The 19,822-nt window shown below is 39.8% G+C and overlaps 1 protein-coding gene across 2 annotated transcripts in view; it reads right to left on the reverse strand.

The window, feature by feature from the left end:
- XG (Xg glycoprotein (Xg blood group)) overlaps nt 1-19,822 on the reverse strand; it is an 89,094-nt gene that overhangs the window by 13,655 nt on the left and 55,617 nt on the right. Inside the window, exons 4-5 of one of the 2 annotated variants that reach the window (XM_063602035.1) lie at nt 11,308-11,341; nt 9,819-10,509 (exon numbers count right to left, since the gene is read on the reverse strand). In XM_063602035.1, coding sequence (XP_063458105.1) covers nt 10,374-10,509; nt 11,308-11,341 — 170 coding nt within the window. In that variant the 3' untranslated portion in view covers nt 9,819-10,373. Of the gene's footprint in view, nt 1-9,818; nt 10,510-11,307; nt 11,342-19,822 lie in introns of those variants that run through there. The other variant, XM_063602034.1, reaches the window with a different exon arrangement.

Raw genomic sequence — 19,822 nt, forward strand, 5'->3', positions numbered from 1 at the left:
CTCACAAGATTTGACATAAAATTGCTGGATAATAAGGATGATCCAGTCAAAACCTTTAACATTATTTCAGAAATTCAGGGCCGAGGCAGTGGCTTATCCCTGTAATCCAAGCACTACAGGAGGCTGAGGCGGATGGACCACTTGAGGTTCAGAGTTCAAGACAAGCATAGCAAATATGATGAAACATCATCTCTACCAAAAAATACAAAAATTAGTTAGGTGTGGTGGCACATGCCTGTAGTTCCAACTACTCAGGAGGCTGAGGGGGAAGGATTGCTTGACCCAGGAGTCAGAAGTTGCACTGAGTTGAGGTCATGACACTGCACTCCAGCCTGGGTGACAGAGCAAGACCCTGTCTCAAAAAAAAAAAAAAAAGCCAGCATATCTGAAAATATGCTTTAAATCACTAATCCTGATAATCAGGGAAACAGAAATTAAAACTACACCGAGATATCACCAACATGTTGGTGATGATGTGGAGGAAAGAAAACCCTTGTACACTCTTGGTGGGAATATAAATTAATATAGCTACTTTGGAAAGCTGTATAGACATATCTCAATGAATTAAAAATAGAACCACAATATAATCCAGCAACCTCCTTCCTAGATATATCTCCAAAGGATAATGAAATCAACGTGTTGAAGATCTGCAGTCTCATGTTCATTCCAGCATTATTCACAATATCCAAGATACAGAATCAACCTAAGTGCTTATCAGCACATGAAGAAATGAAGAAAATACGGTATAAATGAACAGTGTAATACTATTCAACCTTGAAATAGAAAGAAATCTTTCCATTTGTTACATTGTGTATGAACCCAAAGGGAGGTTATGTTAAGTGAAATAAGCGAGGCATAGAAATAGAAATACCACATGATATCACTTATATGTAGAATCTGAAAAGTTTGAACTTATAGAAGTGGAGAGTAAAGGCGTAGTTACCAGAGGCTGGGAGAGATGGGTGGAAAGAAGAATGGGAAGGAGTTGGCCAAAGTTTTGGTAAGTCAGTGGAGATGAGTTTTACGGATCAATTGTATAATATGATGACTACAGTGATAATGCATATTTCAAAATTGCTAAAAATAATAGACTTTAAGTGTGCTTACCTAATTAGCCTGATTTATACATTCAACATATATACATACAGCAAAAATGTCACAATATACCTCATGCATACAATTTTTTATGTATTAATATTTTCAGCTTTTTTTGTTTTGTTTTGTTTTGTTTTTAGATGGAGTCTTGCTCTGTCGCTCAGGCTGGAGTGCAATGGCACAATCTCGGCTCACTGCAACCTCCGCCTCCTGGGTTCAAGCAATTCTTTCACCTCAGCCTCCCGAGTATCTGGGACTACAGGCATGTGCCAACACACGTGGTTAATTTTTGTGTTTTTAGTAGAGACGGGGTTTTACCATGTTAGCTAGGCTGGTCTCAAACTCCTGACCTCAAGTGATCCCCCAGTTTGGCCTCCCAAAGTGCTGGGATTACAGGCATGAGCCATCACACCAGGTCCTAGGTATTTTATTTTATTTGTGGCTATCACAGATGGAATTACTGTTAGGCCTCTGAGCCCAAGCTAAGCCATCTTATCCCCTGTCACCTGCAAGTATACACCCAGATGGCCTGAAGTAACTGAAGAATCACAGAAGTGAAAATGGCCTGTTCCTGCCTTAACTGATGACATTACCTTATGAAATTCCTTCTTCTGGCTCAGAAGCTCCCCCACTGAGCACCTTGTGTCCTCCGCCCCTGCCCACCAGAGAACAACCTCCTTTGACTGTAATTTTCCACTACCTACCCAAATCCTATAAAACAGCCCCATCCCTATCTCCCTTCACTGACTCTCTTTTCGGACTTAGCCCGCCTGCACCCAGGTGAAATAACAGCCTTGTTGCTCACACAAAGCTCGTTTGGTGGTCTCTTCACACGGACGCGAGTGAAATTTGGTGTGAAAATTACTTTCCTGGTTTTTTTTCCTCAGATTTTTTGCTGTTGGAATGTAGAAATGCTACTGATTATTGTTTGTTGATTTTGTACCCTGCAGCTTTACTAAATTTGCTTATCATTTGTAATAGTCTTTTGATGTAGGTGTTAGTTTTTTCCAACTATAAGATTACATCATCTGCAAAGAAAAAAATTTGACTCTGTTCTTTTCAATTTGGATGGCCTTCATTATTTCTCTTGTCTGATTGTGCTAGGTAGAACCTCCAGTATGATGTTCAATAACAGCGATGAAAGTGGGCATGTTTGTCTTGTCTTTCGTCTCATCTTGTTTCAGATCTTAGAGAAAAGACTTTCAGTTTTTCCCTATCCAGTATGATACTAGTTGTGGGTCTGTCATATATGGCTTTTATTGTGTTGAGCTATGTTCCTTCCATACCAAGTTTTTTGATGTTTTTTGTCATAAAGAGATGGCACATTTTATCAAATACTTTTCAGCATCAATTGAAAAGATTGTGTAATTTGGAGAGGTTGTTTTTCATCTTGTTGGTAAGATGTATCACATTGATTGATTTGCATATGTTGAACCACCCTTGCATCCCTTAGATAAATTACACTTGGACATGATGAACAATCTTTTAAATGTGTTGTTGAGTTAGGTTTTCTCTTCACAATTTTCAAGCATGAAATTGGTTATTAACTATAGTCACCATGTTGTACAATAGATCTCTTAAACTTATTCCTCCTGCTTAACTTAAAAATTATGTGCTCTTTGATCGGCATTTCTCCAGTCCTCCCCACCAATAAGCCTCTGGTAACCAGTATTTTACTTTAAAATTTTAATGTTAAGACTAAAAATGTTGGCAGGGCACAGTGGCTCACACCTGTAATCCCAGCACTTTGGGAGGCTGAGGTGGGTGGATCACATGAGATTGGGAGTTTGAGACCAGCCTGGCCAACATGGTGAAACCCCATCTCTACTAAAAATACAAAAATTACCTAGGCATGGTGGCAGGCACCTATATTCCCAGCTACTAGGAGGCTGAGTCAGGAGAACCACTTGAACCCAGGAGGTGGAGGTTGTACTGAACTGAGACTGTGCCACTGCACTCCAGCCTGGGTGACAGAGTGAGACTCCATCTCAAAAAAATAAAAAATAAAATAAAATACCTAGGAATAAACTTACTCAGAGAAGTAAAACACTTCTATAATGAGAATTATGAAACACTGATGCAGGAAATTAAAGAACACACACAGACAGACACACACATACACACGGGCACACACACACACAATGGAAAGGCATTCCCTGTTGATGGATTAGAAGAATCCATCTTATTAAAATATCCATACTACCCAAAGCAATCCACATATTCAGTGAAATCCCTATCAAAATACTAATGACACTCTTCACAACAATAGAACAAAAATATTTCTTAAATTTGTATGAAACCACAAAAGACCCAGAATAGCCAAAGCCATTCTGAGCAAAAAGAACAAAACTGGAGAAATCACATAACTTGATTTGCAGTTATTCAGCAGAGCTATAGAAATCAGACAACATGGTACTGGCATAAAAACAGACACATAGACCAATGTAACAGAATAGACAACCAGAAATAAATCCATACATCTATAATGAACTCATTTTTGACAAAGGTGTTAAGAACATACATTGGGGAAAAGAAAGTCTCTTTGATAAAAGTGCAGGGAAAACTGGATATTCATATGCATAAAAATGAAACTAGGCTCCTGTTTCTCACCATAAACAAAAATCAAATCAAAATGTATTGAAGACTTTAAGATCTCAAGCCATGAAACTACTGGAAGAAAACATTGGGAAGACTCTCCAGGGCATTGGTCTAGGGAAATATTTCTTGAGTAATACCAGGAAGCAAAGGCAACTGAAGCAAAAATAGAAAAGTAGCATCACATCAAGTTAAAAACCTTTTGCAGGCCAGGCACAGTGACTCACTCCTATAATCCCAGCACTTTGGGAGGCAGAGGTGGGCAGATCACCTGAGGTCAGAAGTTCACAACCAGCCTGACCAACATGGAGAAACCTCGTCTCTACTAAAAATACTAAATTAGCTGAGTGTGGTGGCGCATGCCTGTAATCCCAGCTACTCGAGAGGCTGAGACAGGAGAATCACTTGAATCCAGGAGGCAAAGGTTGCGGTGAGCCAACATTGCACCATTGCACTCCAGCCTGGACAACAAGAGCAAAACTCTGTCTCAAAAAATAAATAAAAATAAAAAATAAATAAAAATAAAAAGCTTTTGCACAGCAAAGGAGCCAATAAAGAGAAGAGGCAACCCACAAAATAGGAGAAAATATTTGCAAACTATCCATCTGACAAGTGATTAATAACCAGAATATATAAGAAGCTCAAACAACACAGTAGAAAAAAGTCTGGCAAGAGATCTGAGTAAAAATTTCTCAAAAGAAGACATAGTAATGGCAAATGGGTTTATGAATACGTGTTCATTATTATTGATTATCAGAGAAATTAAAACCAAAATTACAATGAAATGTAACCTCACCCCAGTTAAAGTGGTTTTTGTTCACAAGCCAGGCAATAGTAAATGCTGGCAAAAATGTGGAGAAAAGGGATTTCTAATACACTGTTAGTGGGAATGTAAATTACTAGAACAACTGTAAAGAACAGTATGGATGTTTCTCTGAACACTAAAAATCCAGATTGCTGGATTGTGTGATCCAGCAATCTCACTGCCAAGTATATACCTGAAAGAAAGGAAATCAGCATGTCGAAGACATACTGTCATCCCCATGTTTATTAAAGCACTCTTCACAATACCCAAGATTTAGAAGAAACCTAAATGTCCATCAACAGACAAAACAGGCTGGGCGTGGTGGCTCATGCCTGTAATCCCAGCATTTTGGGAGGCCGAGGTAGGCGGATCACGAGGTCGGGAGTTCAAGACCAGCCTGGCCAACATGGTGAAATCCTGTCTCTACTAAAAATACAAAAAAAATTAGCTGGGTGTGGTGGTGGGTGCCTGTAATCCCAGCTACTCAGAAGGCTGAGGGAGGAGAATCGCTTGAACCTGGGAAGCAGAGATCACGCCACTGCACTCCAGCCTGGACAACAGTGTAAGACTCTGTCTCAAATTTAAAAAAAAAAAAAAAAAAATATATATATATATATATATATATATGCACACATACACACACACACACATATATAATATATATACACACACACACAACTGCATAGTATTCAGCCATAAAAAAGAATGAGATTCTGCCATTTGCAAAAATATGTATAAAACTAGAGGACATTATGTTATGGAAATCAGCCAGGCAGATTTTTCATGTTCTCACACATTTGCGAGAGCTAAAAATTAAAAGAATTGAACTCATGGAGATGGGAAAATCCTTACCAGAGGCTAGGGAGGGTAGTGGGAGGGGGATGATAACAATAAAGAAATGATAAATACTTGAGATGATGGAAACCCAATTTACTCTGATGTAATTATTTATACATTGTATGCGTGTATCACAATATCTCATGTATCTCATAAATATATATACCTATTATTTACTCATAAAGTAAAAATAAATACATGCAGCTAGAGGTCTGTGAAAGTCAGTTATATCAATTGGGGCATTCTTGTCACACCCATCACTCAGGACACATACTATTCTTTCTTTTTATTTATTTATTTATTTACTTATTTATTTTTTGAGACAGAGTTTTGCTCTTGTTGCCCAGGCTGGAGTGCAATGGCACAGTCTCAGCTCACTGCAACCTCCGCCTCCCGGGTTCAAGCAATTCTTCTGCCTCAGCCTCCCAAGTAGCTGGGATTATAGGCACCTGCCACCACACCTGGCTGATTTTGTATTTTTAGTAGAGATGGGGTTTCTCCATGTTGGTCAGGCTGGTCTCGAACACCCGACCTCAGGTGATTTGCCCACCTCAGCCTCCCAAGTGCTGGGATTACAGGCATAAGCCACGCACCCGGCCTATTATTTCTGCCTGCTGTAAGCACAGTCCAGTTTTATGTAACAGCTGCTGAGACAACCTGCTGCTAAACTAATATGAATTCTACCCACCACAATCAGTCACCAATCACAGCTCCCCCAAACTTTACTAGTGCCAGTGAACTTTCTTGAAGAAAATAATGTAACATTTTTCTCTCTCTCACTCTCTCTTTTAAATAAAATCTCTAACTTTCTGTTTCTTCCTCAAACTACCAAAGTTCACCTGGTCTGTGTCTATGCCCCAAATAGCAATTCTTTCTTCCCAAATAGAGTGTTTTAATTTCAGAGAAGTTGAAATATTATATTCTCTCCATATCTCTATATTCTATTTGACCTTGACATGCTTTGTGTCAGAAACAGGATTCCAGAGCTGACTCATTTTTGAGAAAATTGCAGGCCCATACAACTATAATGTGAGGAACTGACACTGGGGCCCTTTGAGCTGCCCTACTTCTGCAGGTTGCCTCTTTCCCCTTGTAATTTTTTCTATTCTAGCTTGATGCCCCAGAATTCTGAAACTATTCTCAGTATTCTTATAAAATTAGGATTATTTACATAAGTTCAATTAAAATATTCTCTATACCAAAATACAATTGAAAACATTTGGTTATATTTCCAAGACTGATTAAAATGTCACTTTTTTTGAGACAGAGTCTCATTCTGTCACCCAGGCTGCAATACAGTGGTGTAATCTCATTTCATTTTCATCTCCACCTCCTGAGTTCATGCGATCCTCCCACCTCAGCCTCCCGAGTGGCTGGAATTATAGGCATCCGCCACCATGCCCAGCTAATTTTTGTATTTTTAGTAAAGACGGGATTTACCATGTTGACCAGTCTGGTCTCAAACTCCTGACACTCATGTAACTTGTACATCTCAACCTCCCAAAGTGCTGAGATTATACAAGTGTGAGTCACCACCCATGATCTAAAATGTCATATCTAAATGATGTTTGAACTGAAGTCTCAACTTTGGTCAAATTCTGTTTTATTTGGACCTGGATAGAGAGGGGTCTTGCCCCTCAGGTGGGAGATCTCGTTTGTGAGGACTCTTCTATTCCTGGTTGACTTCAGTCTTAAGGTCCAGGTGAAAGAACTGTTCCCTTTGGATTGAGTTTTTGTTAAAAAAAAAAAAATTCCTTCTTTTTTTTTTTTTTTTTTTAGATGTTGTCTCACTCTGTCACCAGGCTGGAGTGCAGTGGTGCAATCTCGGCTCACTGCAACCTCTGCCTCCCAGTTTCAAGTGATTCTCTTGCCTCAGCCTCCTGAGTAGCTGGGACTACAAGTGTGAGCCACCGTGCCCAGCTAATTTTTGTATTTTTTTTTTGGTGGAGACAGGGTTTCACCAAGTTCGCCAGGATGGTCTCGATCTCCTGACCTCGTGGTCCCCTGCCTTGGACTCCTCCCAAAGTGCTGGGATTACAGGCATGAGCCACAGTGCCCAGCCAATTTCTTTTTCTTTTTAGTTGGAGAGGACAGCTTATTGTCTTTCCTGGTAAGTACATAGTTTGTTTTCCATCTGTGCTTGCATTTAGTTGGCTTTTGTGTATATGGTATTAAGCCAGAGCAACCCCAAAATGGGTTCTCAAGGTTGAAAGGCAAAATATTTTCTGGGATTCCAACTGGAAACATATTCAAACACTAGAGAGGATATCAAACAGTCTATCATCCTTACAACTACACTAAAAGATGACACGTATAAAATTACACACTCCAAATAAGCAATGTGTATCAGCTAAACAACAACAGACAGCAAAAAGAAAGTGTTCAGAAACAGTAATAAAAACTTCCCCAACCTGTAATAGCACTGGATTTGGCTGGGCATGGCGGCTCATGCCTGTAATCCCTGCACTTTGGGAGGCTGAGGCAGGTGGATCACGAGGTCAGGAGACTGAGACCATCCTGGCTAACACAGTGAAACCCCGTCTTTACTAAAAATACAAAAAATTAGCTGGCCTGTTGGGAGGCGCCTGTAGTCCCAGCTAACCAGAAGCCTGAGGCAGAAGAATGGCATGAACCCGGGAGGCGGAGCTTGCAGTGAGCCGAGATTGCGCCACTGCACTCCAGCCTGGGCAACAGAGTGAGACTCTGTCTCAAAAAAAAAAAAAAAAAAGAAAAGAAAAGAAAAGAAAAGAAAAAAGAAATAGCCCTGGACCAGGGAAATGTACAGCCAAATTCTACCAGGCATATAAAGCAGAGCTGGCAACAATTCTACCGAAACTATTCCATAAAACTGAAGAGGAGGGACTCCTCCCTAACTTATTCTGTGAAGTCAGCATCACTCTAATACCAAGGCCTGGCAGAGATGCAACAGCAGCAAACACAACAAGAAAAACCTCAGACCAATATCCTTAGTGAACATAAATGCAAAAGTTCTCAGTGAAACATTGGCAAACCAAATTCAGCAGCAAACCAAAAAGCTAATCTACCACAGTCAAGTAGGCTTTATTCCTGAGAAGCAAGGTTGATTCAGCATATGCAAATAAACAAATGTGATTCTTGCCATAAACAAGAAAAATCACATGATCATCTCAATAGATACTGAGAAGGCTTTTGATAACATTCAACATCCCTTCATAATAAAAATCATCAACAAACTAGGCATTGAAGGATCATATCTCAAAATAATGAGCAATACATAACAGACCCATAGCCAAAATTGTAATGAATGAGCAAAAGCTGGAAGGATTCCCCTTGAGGATCAGAAAAAGACAAGGATGCCCACTCTCACCATTCATTTGTTACATAGTACTAGAAGTCCTTGACAGAGTAGTTATGCAAGAGAAAGAAATGAAAGTCATCCAAATAAGAAGAGAGGGAATCAAACTATCTCTGTATGCTGACGATATGATTTTATGCCTAGAGGCCACATAGTCTCTGCCCAAAGGCTCCTAGATCTGATAAACAACTTCAGCAAACTTTCAGGATAAAAATCAGTGTACAAAAAGCAGCAGCATTTCTATACAGCAGTAACGTCAAAGCTGACAGACAAATCAAGAATGCACTTCCATTCACAATAGCCACAGAAAGAATAAAATACCTAAGAATACAGCTAACCAGGGAGATGAAAGGTCTTTACATGAGAATTACAAAACACTGCTCAGAGGAATCAGAGCAGACACAAACAAATGGAAAAATGTTCCAAGGTTATAGATAGGAAGAATTAATATCATTAAAATGACCATACCACCCAAAACAATTTACAGATTCAATGCTATACCTATTAAACTACCAACGACAATTTTCACAGAATTAGAAAACAAATTATAAAATTTAATTCTAAAATTCATTTGGAATCAAAAAACAGACTGAATAGTCAAAACGATTTTAAGCGGAAAGAACAAAACTGGAGACATCATATACAACTCAATGTCAAACTATACTATGAAACTACAGTAACTAAAACAGCATGATACTATGGAAAAAAACCAGACATATAGACTAATGGAACAGGTTAGCAAACCCAGAAATAAAGTCATACGTCTACAATCATCTGATCTTCAACAAAGCTGACAAAAATAGACAACACAGAAAGATTTCCTATTCAATAAATGTTGCTGGAAAAACTGGCTAGCCAAATGCAGAAGGTTAAACCTGGATCTCAGCCAGATGCAGTGGTTCAGGCCTGTAATCCCAGCACTTTGAGAGGTTGAGGCAGGTGGATCACGAGTTCAGGAGATCGAGACCATCATGGCTAACATGGTGAAACTCCATCTCTACTAAACATACAAAAAATTAGCCAGGTGTGGTGGTGGGCATCTGTAGTCCCAGCTACTCAGGATGCTGAGGTAGGAGAATAGCGTGAACCCAGGAGGCGGAACTTGCAGTGAGCCGAGATTGCACCACTGCACTCCAGCCAGGGCGACAGAATGACCCTGTGTCTCAAACAAACAAACAAAACTAGATCTCTTTTTATTAGCCATATGCAAAAGTTACCCTCAGATGGATTAAATGCTTAAATGTAAAACCTAAAACTATAAAGACCAGAGAAGAAAATCTAGGAAGTACCATTCTGGATATTGAACCAGGCACAGACTTCATGACAAGGACTTGAAAAACAATTGCAGCAAAACCAAAACTTGACAAGTAGGACCTAATTAAACTAAAGAGTTTCTGCCCAACAAAATAACCTATAGTAGAGTAAACAGAGAACCTACAGAATAGAAGTTAATATTTGCAAACTACGCATCTCTCAAAGGGGTAATATCCAGAATCTATAAGAAACCCAAACAAATCAACAAGCATACAACAACTTTATTAAAACCTGGGCACGCTTCATTAAAAACTGGGCAAAGGGGTGGGCGCGGTGGCTCATGCCTGTAATCCCAGCACTTTGGGAGGCTGAGATGGGCGGATCACTTGAGGTCGAGAGTTCAAGACCAGCCTGACCAACATGGAGAAATCCCATCTCTACTAAAAGTCTCTACTAAATATACAAAATTAGCCAGGTGTGGTGGAGCATGCCTGTAATCTCAGCTACTTGGGAGGCTGAGGCAGGAGAATCACTTGAACCCAGGAGGCAGCAGTTGCAGTGAGCTGAGATAGCGCCATTGCACTCCAGCCTAGGCAATAAGAGCGAAACTGTGACTAAAAACAAACAAACAAACAAACAAAAACTGGGCAAAGGACATGAACCAACACTTCTCAAAAGAAGACATATACATGGCCAACAAGACATATACAAAAAAATGCTCATTATCACTAATCATTAGGGAACTGCAAGTCAAAACCACAATAAAATATCATCTCATACCACCCAGAACAGCTATGATGAAAATGTCAGTAAATAACAGATGCTGGTGAGGTTGCAGAGAAAAGGGAATGTTTACACACTTGATAATGGGAATGTAAATTAGTTAAGCCACTGTGTAAAGTAGACTGGAGGTTTCTCAAAGAACTTGAACTATTATTTGACCAAGCAATCCCATTACTGGGGATATACACAAAGGAACATAAATTGTTCTGTTATAAAGACACATGTACATATATGTTCATCACAGCACCATTCACAATAGCAAAGACATGGAATCATCTAGATGCCCATTGATGGTGGACTGCATAAAGAGAATGTGGTACATATATACCATGGAATACTATGCAGCTGTAAAAAAAGAAAAAAGAAAAGTAAAATGATGGCCTTTGTAGCATCAGGGATGGAGCTGGAGGCCATCATCCTTAGCAAACTAACACAGGAACAGTAAACCAAATACCCACATGTTCTTCACTTATAAATGGTAGCTATGAATTAAGAACTCCAGGGCCTACTTGAGGAGGATTGAAAAACTACATATCAGATATCACACTGATTACCTGAGTAACAAAATTATCTGTACACAAAATACCCAAGACATGCAACTTACCTATGTAACCAGCTTGCCCACGTACCCCTTGAACCTAAAATAAAAGTTGAAAAGAAAACAACAACAACAACGTTATTTATTTATTTGTTTATTTATTTATTTATTTCCTTGCTTATTTATATATTTATTTTTTGAATCAAATTGTCACTCTCTTGCCCAGGCTGGAATGCGGTGGCATGATCTTGGCTCACTGAAACCTCCATCTCCAGGGTTCAAGTGGTCCTCCCACCTCACCCTCCCAAGTAACTGGGACTACAGGTGCACACACCACACCTGGCTAATTTTTGTGTTTTTCTCAGATAATGTGTTTTTGTATTTTTTGTGGATAATGTGGATAGCCATGATACCATGGCTAACTCTGGTAAATTTGTTTTTTGATTATCCTTCTGGTTAAAAAATGACTACTTTTTTTTTAAGTGACCTACGAGTTTGTTTCAATCAAGTGTTCTGTGCCTTTTAACATCTTTGGCAAACTTGCCCAAAATCAAATGCTAAATGTAAATCCCTTTAACCTAGAATTAATGTTTGAATTTTCCAGTTGGGCCCCTGAAAAGACTCAAAAGACATATCTCTCACCTTTTGGAGATATTAGATAATTAGGCCTATTTGATAAATTACATAAGAAATGGCTATTGTTTGAATATTTGACCCTCCAAACCCCCTGTTGAAATATTATCCCCAACGCTGGAGGTGCAGCCTAATGGATCATCTTTGGGTCATGGAGGTGGGTCCCTAGTGTACAGATTAATGCCCTCTCTGGGAGAGGACAGCGAGTCAGTTTTCACTCTATCATTTCCCTCAGGAGTTGATGGTTAAAAAGAGGCTGGCCCCTCCCTCTCTTTCCCCTTGCCCCTGTCATTTCTCTAGTTCCCTCTCTGGCCATATAATCTCTTCAGAGGCTGCCTCCCCTTTCCTTTCCATGAGTGGAAGCAGCCTGAAGCTGTCACCAGAAGCTGATGTTAATTCCAGGCTTCATATATAGCCCATAGAACTGTGAGCTACATGAACCTCTTTGTAAGTTACACAGAATCAGATATGCCTTTACAGCAACACAACTGCACTGAGACAGAAATATGTAATACTAGATCTTTTTTTTTTTTTAGATGTATTCTCAATGTGTCTCTCAGGCTGGAGTAGAGTGGTAAGATATCGGCTCACTGCAACCTTCTCCCCCTGGGTTCAGGCGATTCTTCTGCCTCAGCTTCCTAAGTTAGCTGGGATTACAGGCACCCACAATCACACCCAGCTACTATTTGTATTTTTAGTAGAGATGAGGTTTTACCATGTTGGCCAGGTGGGTCTTGAACTGCTGACCCTCAAGTGATCCACCTGTCTTGACCTTCCAAAGTACTGGGATTACAGGCATGAGCCTGTGCACCTGACCAATACTAGATCTTCCTTTAATTGCATTTACGGGTTAATATAAATATTTCAAAATTAGGCTGGGCACGGTGGCTCAAGCCTGTAATCCCAGCACTTTGGGAAGCCAAGACGGGTGGATCACAAGGTCAGGAGATCAAGACCATCCTAGCTAACATGGTGAACCCCATCTCTACTAAAAATACAAAAAATTAGCTGGGCGTGGTGGCAGGTACCTGTAGTCCCAGCTACTCAGGAGGCTGAGGCAGGAGAATGGTGTGAACCTGGGATGCGGAGCTTGCAGTGAGCCAAGACCGTGACACTGTATTCCAGCCTGGGCGACAGAGTGAGACTCCATCTCAAAAAAAAAAATTCAAAATTATATAAATTCATAGATCTCTAATATCAGTCATTATTCTTGTGTTTATCTTAAAATGCTATATGTAAATGAAATATCCAAATATCCTTGTTAACTATAAACTTTCATTAGATTTTTAACCATGGCTACTCTAAGCCAACATGCAAATTCAGGAAATACAGAGAACACCATTAAGATATACTACAAGAAGATCAACCCCAAGACACACAATCATCAGATTCTATAAGGTCCATATGCAGGAAAAAATGTTAAGGGCAGCAGAGAGGAAAGTCAGATCACCTCCAAAGGGAAGCTTATCAGACTAACAGTGGAATACTCAGCAGAAACCCTACAAGCCAGAAGAGAGTAGGGGTCAATACTCAACATTCTTAAAGAAAAAAATTTTCAACCCAGAATTTCATATCTGGCCAAACTAAGCCTCATAATCAAAGGAGAAATAAAATCCTTTTCAGACATATGAGTGCTGGAAGAATTTATCACCACCAGGCCTGCCTTACAAGAGTTCCTAAAGGAAGCACTAAATATGGAAAGGAAACACTGGTACCAGCCACTGCAAAACACATGAAATTATAAAGACCAATGACAGAGTGAAGAAATAGCATCAACTAGTGTGCAAAATAACCAGCTAGCATCATGATGACAGGATCAAATTTACAAATAACAATATTAGCCTTAAATGTAAAGGGCTAAATAACCCAATTAAAAGACACAGCCTGGGAAACTGGATAGAGTCAAGACCTGTTGGTGTACTGTATTCAAGAGTACACACTTTACTCAAAATAAAAGGATAAAGGAAAATGTATCAAGCAAATGGAAAGCAGAAAAAAACTAGGGGTTGCGATTGTAGTCTCTGATAAAACAGACTTTAAACCAACAAATATCAAAAAGACAAGTGTGGTCCATTCCAAGATGGCTGAATAGGAACAGCTCTGGTCTGCAGCTCCCAGCATGATCAATGCAGAAGAGAGTGATTTCTGCATTTCCAACTGAGGTAACTGGTTCATCTCATTGGAACTGGTTGGACAGTGGGTGCAGCCCATAGAGGGCGAGCTGAAGCAGGGTGGGGCATCGCATTCCCTTTCCTAGCCAAGGGAAGCCATGACAGATTGTACCTGGAAAATTGGGACACACCTGCCCAAATACTGTGCTTTTCCAACAGTCTTAGCAAACGGCATACCAGCAGATTATATCCCATGCCTGACTCAGCAGGTCCCATGCCCATGGAGCCTTGCTCATTGCTAATGCAGCAGGCTGAGTTCTACCTGCAAGGCAGCAGCCTGGCAGCAGGAAGGGTGTCCACCATTGCTGAGGCTTGAGTAGGTAAACAAAGAGTCTGGGGAAGCTTGAACTGGGCAGAGCCCACCTCAGCTCTGCAAGGCCTGCTGCCTCTGTAGACCCCACCTCAGGGCAGGGCGTAGCTGAGCAAAAGGCAGCAGAAAATTCTGCAGTCTTAAACGTCCCTGTCTGAAAGCTCTGAAGAGAGCAGTGGTTCTCCCAGCATAGTGTTTGAGCTCTGAGAATGGACAGACTGCCTCCTCAAGTGGGTGCCTGAACCCCATGTAGCCCAACTGGGAGAAACCTCCCCTTAGGGGCTGACTGACACCTCATACAGGCAGATGACCCTCTGGGATGAAGCTTCCAGAGGAAGGATCAGGCAGCAATATTTGCTGTCCTGCAATATTTGCTGTTCTGCAGTCTCTGCTGGTGATACCCAGGGAAACAGGGTCTGGAGTGAACCTCCAGGAAACTCCAACAGACCTGCAGCTGAGGGACCTGACTGTTAGAAGGAAAACTAACAAACAGAAAGGAATAGCATCAACATCAACAAAAAGGACATCCACACTAAAACCCCATCTCTAGGTCACCAACATCAAAGACCAAAGGTAGATAAAACCACAAAGACAGGGAGAAACCAGAGCAGAAAAGCTGAAAATTCTAAAAACCAGAGTACCTCTTCTCCTCCAAAGGATTGCAGCTCCTTGCCAGCAATGGAACAAAGCTGCACAGAGAATGACTTTGATGAGTTGACAGAAGTAGGCTTCAGAAGGTTAGTAATAACAAACTTCTCTGAGCTAAAGGAGGATATTCGAACCCATCGCAAGGAAGTTAAAAACCTTGAAAAAAGATTAGACAAATGGCTAACTAGAACAAACAGTGTAGAGAATAGCTTAAATGACCTGAAGGAGCTAAAAACCATGGCACAAAAAATATGTGACACATGCACAAGCTTCAGTAGCTGATTCGATCAAGTGGAAGGAAGGGTATCAGTGATTGAAGATCAAATTAATGAAATAAAGTGAGAAAAGAAGTTTAGAGAAAAAAGAGGAAAAAGAAATGAACAAAAAGCCTCAAAGAAATATGGGACTATGTGAAAAGACCAAATTTACATCTGATTGGTGTACCTGAAAGTGACAGGGAGAATGAAACCAAGTTGGAAAACTCTTCAGGATATTATCCAGGAAAATTTCTCCAACCTAGCAAGGCAGGCCAACATTCAAATTCAAGAAATACGGAGAATACCCAATGATACTTCTCAAGAAGAGCAACCCAAGACACTTTAACTGTCAGATTCACCAAGGTTGAAAAGAAGAAGAAAATGTTAAGAGCAGCCAGAGAGAAAGGTCAGGTTACCCACAAAGGGAAGCTCACCAGACTAATGCGGATATCTCTGCAGAAACTCAACAAGCCAGAATATTCAACATTCTTAAAGAAAAGAATTTTCAACCTAGAATTTCATATCCAGCCAAACTAAGCTTCATAAGTGAAGGAAAAATAAAATCCTTTACAAACAAGCAAATGCTGAGAGATTTTGTCACCACCAGGCCTGCCTTACAGGAGCTCCTGAAGGAAGCACTAAACATGGAAAGGAAAGACTGGTACGAGCCACTGCAAAAACATGACAAATTGTAAAGACCATGGATGCTAGGAAGAAACTACATCAAGTAATGGGCAAAATAACCAGCTAACATCATAATGTCAGGATCAAATTCACAAATAACAATGTTAACCTTAAACGTAAATGGACTAAATGCCGCAATTAAAAGACACAGACTGGCAAATTAAATAAAGATTCAAAACCCCTCAGTGTGCTATATTCAGGAGACCCATCTCATGTGCAGAGACACACACAGGCTCAAAATAAAGGCATGGAGGAAAATCTACCAAGCAAATGGAAAGCAAAAAAAAAAAAAAAAAAAAAAAAAATAGCAGTGTCTACAATCCTAGTCTCTGATAAAACAGACTTTAAACCAACAAAGATCAAAAGAGACAAAGAAGACCGTTACCTAATGGTAAAGGGATCAATTCAACAAGAAGTGCTAACTATCCTAAATATATATGCACCCAACAGGAGCACCCAGATTCATAAAGCAAGTCCTTAGAGACCTACAAAGAGACTTAGACTCCATACAATAACAATGGGAGACTTTAACACCTCACTGTCAATATCAGACAGATCAATGAGACAGAAGGTTAACAAGGATATCCAGGACTTGAACTTAGCTCTGCACCAAGGGGACCTAATAGACATCAACAGAACTCTCCATCCCAAATCAACAGAATATACATTCTTCTCAGCACCACATCGCTCTTATTCCAAAACTGACCACATAGATGGAAGTAAAGCACTCCTCAGCAAATGTAAAAGAACAGAAATCACAACAAACTGTTTCTCAGACCACAGTACAATCAAATTAGAACTCAGGATTAAAAACTCACTCAAAACTGCACAACTACATGGAAACTGAACAACCTGCTCCTGAATGACTACAGGGTAAATAACGAAATGAAGTCAGAAATAAAGATGTTCACTGAAACCAATGAGAACAAAGACACAACATACCAGAATGTCTGGGACACATTTAAAGCAGTGCGTAGAGGGAAATTTATAGCAGTAACTGCCCACAAGAGAAAGCAGGAAAGATCTAAAATCAACACCCAAACATCACAATTAAAAGAACTAGAGAAGCAAGAGCAAACAAATTCAAAAGCTAGCAGAAGGCAAGAAATAACTGAGATCAGAGCAGAACTGAAGGAAATAGAGACATAAAAAACCCTTCAAAAAATCAATGAATCCAGGAGCTGGTTTTTTCAAAAGATCAACAAATTGATAGACTGCTAGCAAGACTAATAAAGAAGAAAAGAGAGAAGAATCAAATAGATGCAATAAAAAATGATAAAGGGGATACCACCACCGATCCCACAGAAATACATACTACCATCAGAGAATATTATAAATGTGTCCACGCAAATAAACTAGAAAATCTAGAAGAAATGGATAAATTTCTGGAAACATACACCCTTCCAAGACTAACCCAGGAAGAAGTTGAATCTCTGAATAGATGAATAACAGGCTCTGAAATTGAGGCAATAATCAATAGCCTACCAACCAAAAAAAGTCCAGGACTAGATGGATTCACAGACAAATTCTACCAGAGGTACAAAGAGGAGCTGGTACTATTCCTTCTGAAATTATTCCAAACAATAGAAAAAGAAGGAATCCTCCCTAACTCATCTTATGAGGCCAGCATCATCCTGGTACCAAAGCCTGGCAGAAACACAACAAAAAAAGGGAATTTCAGACCAATATCCCTGATGAACATTGACGCAAAAATCCTCAATAAAATACTGGCAAACCGAATCCAGTGGCACATCAAAAGTCTTATCCACCACAATCAAGTCGGCTTCATCCCTAGGATGCAAGGCTGGTTCAACACATGCAAATCAGTAAACGTAATCCATCACATAAACAGAACCAACAACAAAAACCACATGATTATCTCAATAGGTGCAGAAAAGGCCTTCAACAAAATTCAACAGCCTTTCATGCTAAAAACTCTCAATAAACTAGGCATTGATGGAACATATCTCAAAATAATAAGAGTTATTTATGACAAACCCACAGCCAATATCATACTGAATGGGCAAAAACTGGAAGCATTCCCTTTGAAAACTGGCATAAGACAGGAATGCCCTCTCTCACCACTCCTATTCAACATAGTGTTGGAAGTTCTGGCCAGAGCGATCAGGCAAGAGAAAGAAATAAAGGGTATTCAATTAGGAAAAGAGGAAGTCAAATTGTCCCTGTTTGCAGATGACATGATTGTATATTTAGAAAACCCCATCATCTCAGCCCAAAGTCTCCTTAAGCTGATAAGCAACTTCAGCAAAGTCTCAGGATACAAAATCAAAGTGCAAAAATCACAAGCATTCCTATACAGAAATAACAGACAAACAGAGAGCCAAATCACGAGTGAACTCCCATTCAAAACTTCTACAAAGAGAATAACATACCTAGGAATCCAACTTACAAGGGATGTGAAGAAACTTTTCAAGGAGAACTACAAACCACTGCTCAATGAAATAAAGTAGGACACAAACAAATGGAAGAACATTCCATGCTCATGGATAGCAAGAATCAATATAATGAAAATGGCCATGCTGCCCAAGGTAATTTATAGATTCAATGCCATCCCCATGAAGCTACCAATGGCTTTCTTCACAGAATTGGAAAAAACTACTTTAAACTCCACATGGAACCAAAAAAGAGCCTGCATTGCCAAGACAATCCTAAGCAAGAAGAACAAAGCTGGAGGCATCATGCTGCCTGACTTCAAACTATACTACAAGGCTACAATAACCAAAACAGCATGGTACTGGTACCAAAACAGAGAGATAGACCAATGGAACAGAACAGAGGCCTCAGAAATAATACCACACATCTAAAACCATCTGATCTTTGAGAAACCTGAGAAAAACAAGAAATGGGGAAAGGATTCCCTATTTAATAAATGGTGCTGGGAAACCTGGCTAGCCATATGTAGAAAGCTGAAACTGCCTCCCTTCCTTACACCTTATACAAAAATTAATTCAAGATGGATTAAAGACTTAAATGTTAGACCTAAAACCATAAAAACTGTAGAAGAAAACAAAGGCAATACCACTCAAGACATAGGCATGGGCAAAGAATTCATGAGTAAAACATGAAAAGCAATGGCAACAAAAGCCAAAATAGACAAACGGGATCTAATTAAACTAAAGAGCTTCTCTACAGCAAAAGAAACTACCATCAGAGTGAACAGGCTAGCTACAGAATGGGAGAAAATTTTTGGAATCTACCCATCTGACAAAGGGCTAATATCCAGAATCTGAAAAGAACTTAAACAAATTTACAAGAAAAAATAAACAAACCCATCAAAAAGTGGCAAAGGACATGAACAGACACTTCTCAAAAGAAGACACCTATGCAGCCAACAGACACATGAAAAAATGCTCATCATCACTGGTCATCAGAGAAATGCAAATGAAAACCACAATGAGACACCATCTCATACCAGCTAGAATGGTGATCATTAAAAAGTCAGGAAATACCAGATGCTGGAGAGGATGTGGAGAAACAGGAACACTTTTACACTCTTAGTGGAAGTGTAAACTAGTTCAACCATTGTGGAAGACAGTGTGGCGATTCCTCAAGGATCTAGAACTAGAAATACCATTTGACCCAGTGATCCCATTGTTCGGTATATACCCAAAGGGTTGTGAATCATGCTACTATAAAGACATCTGCACACGTATGTTTATTGCGGCACTATTCACAATAGCAAAGACTTGGAACCAACCCAAATGCCCATCAATGATAGACTGGATTAAGAAAACGTGGCACACATACACCGTGGAATACTATGCAGCCATAAAAATGGATGAGTTCATGTCCTTTTCAGGGACATGGATGAAGCTGGAAACCATCATTCTGAACAAACTATCACACGGACAGAAAAC

Source organism: Pan paniscus, chromosome Y (genome assembly GCF_029289425.2).
Source record: "Pan paniscus chromosome Y, NHGRI_mPanPan1-v2.0_pri, whole genome shotgun sequence".
Taxonomy (NCBI): Eukaryota; Metazoa; Chordata; class Mammalia; order Primates; family Hominidae; genus Pan; species Pan paniscus.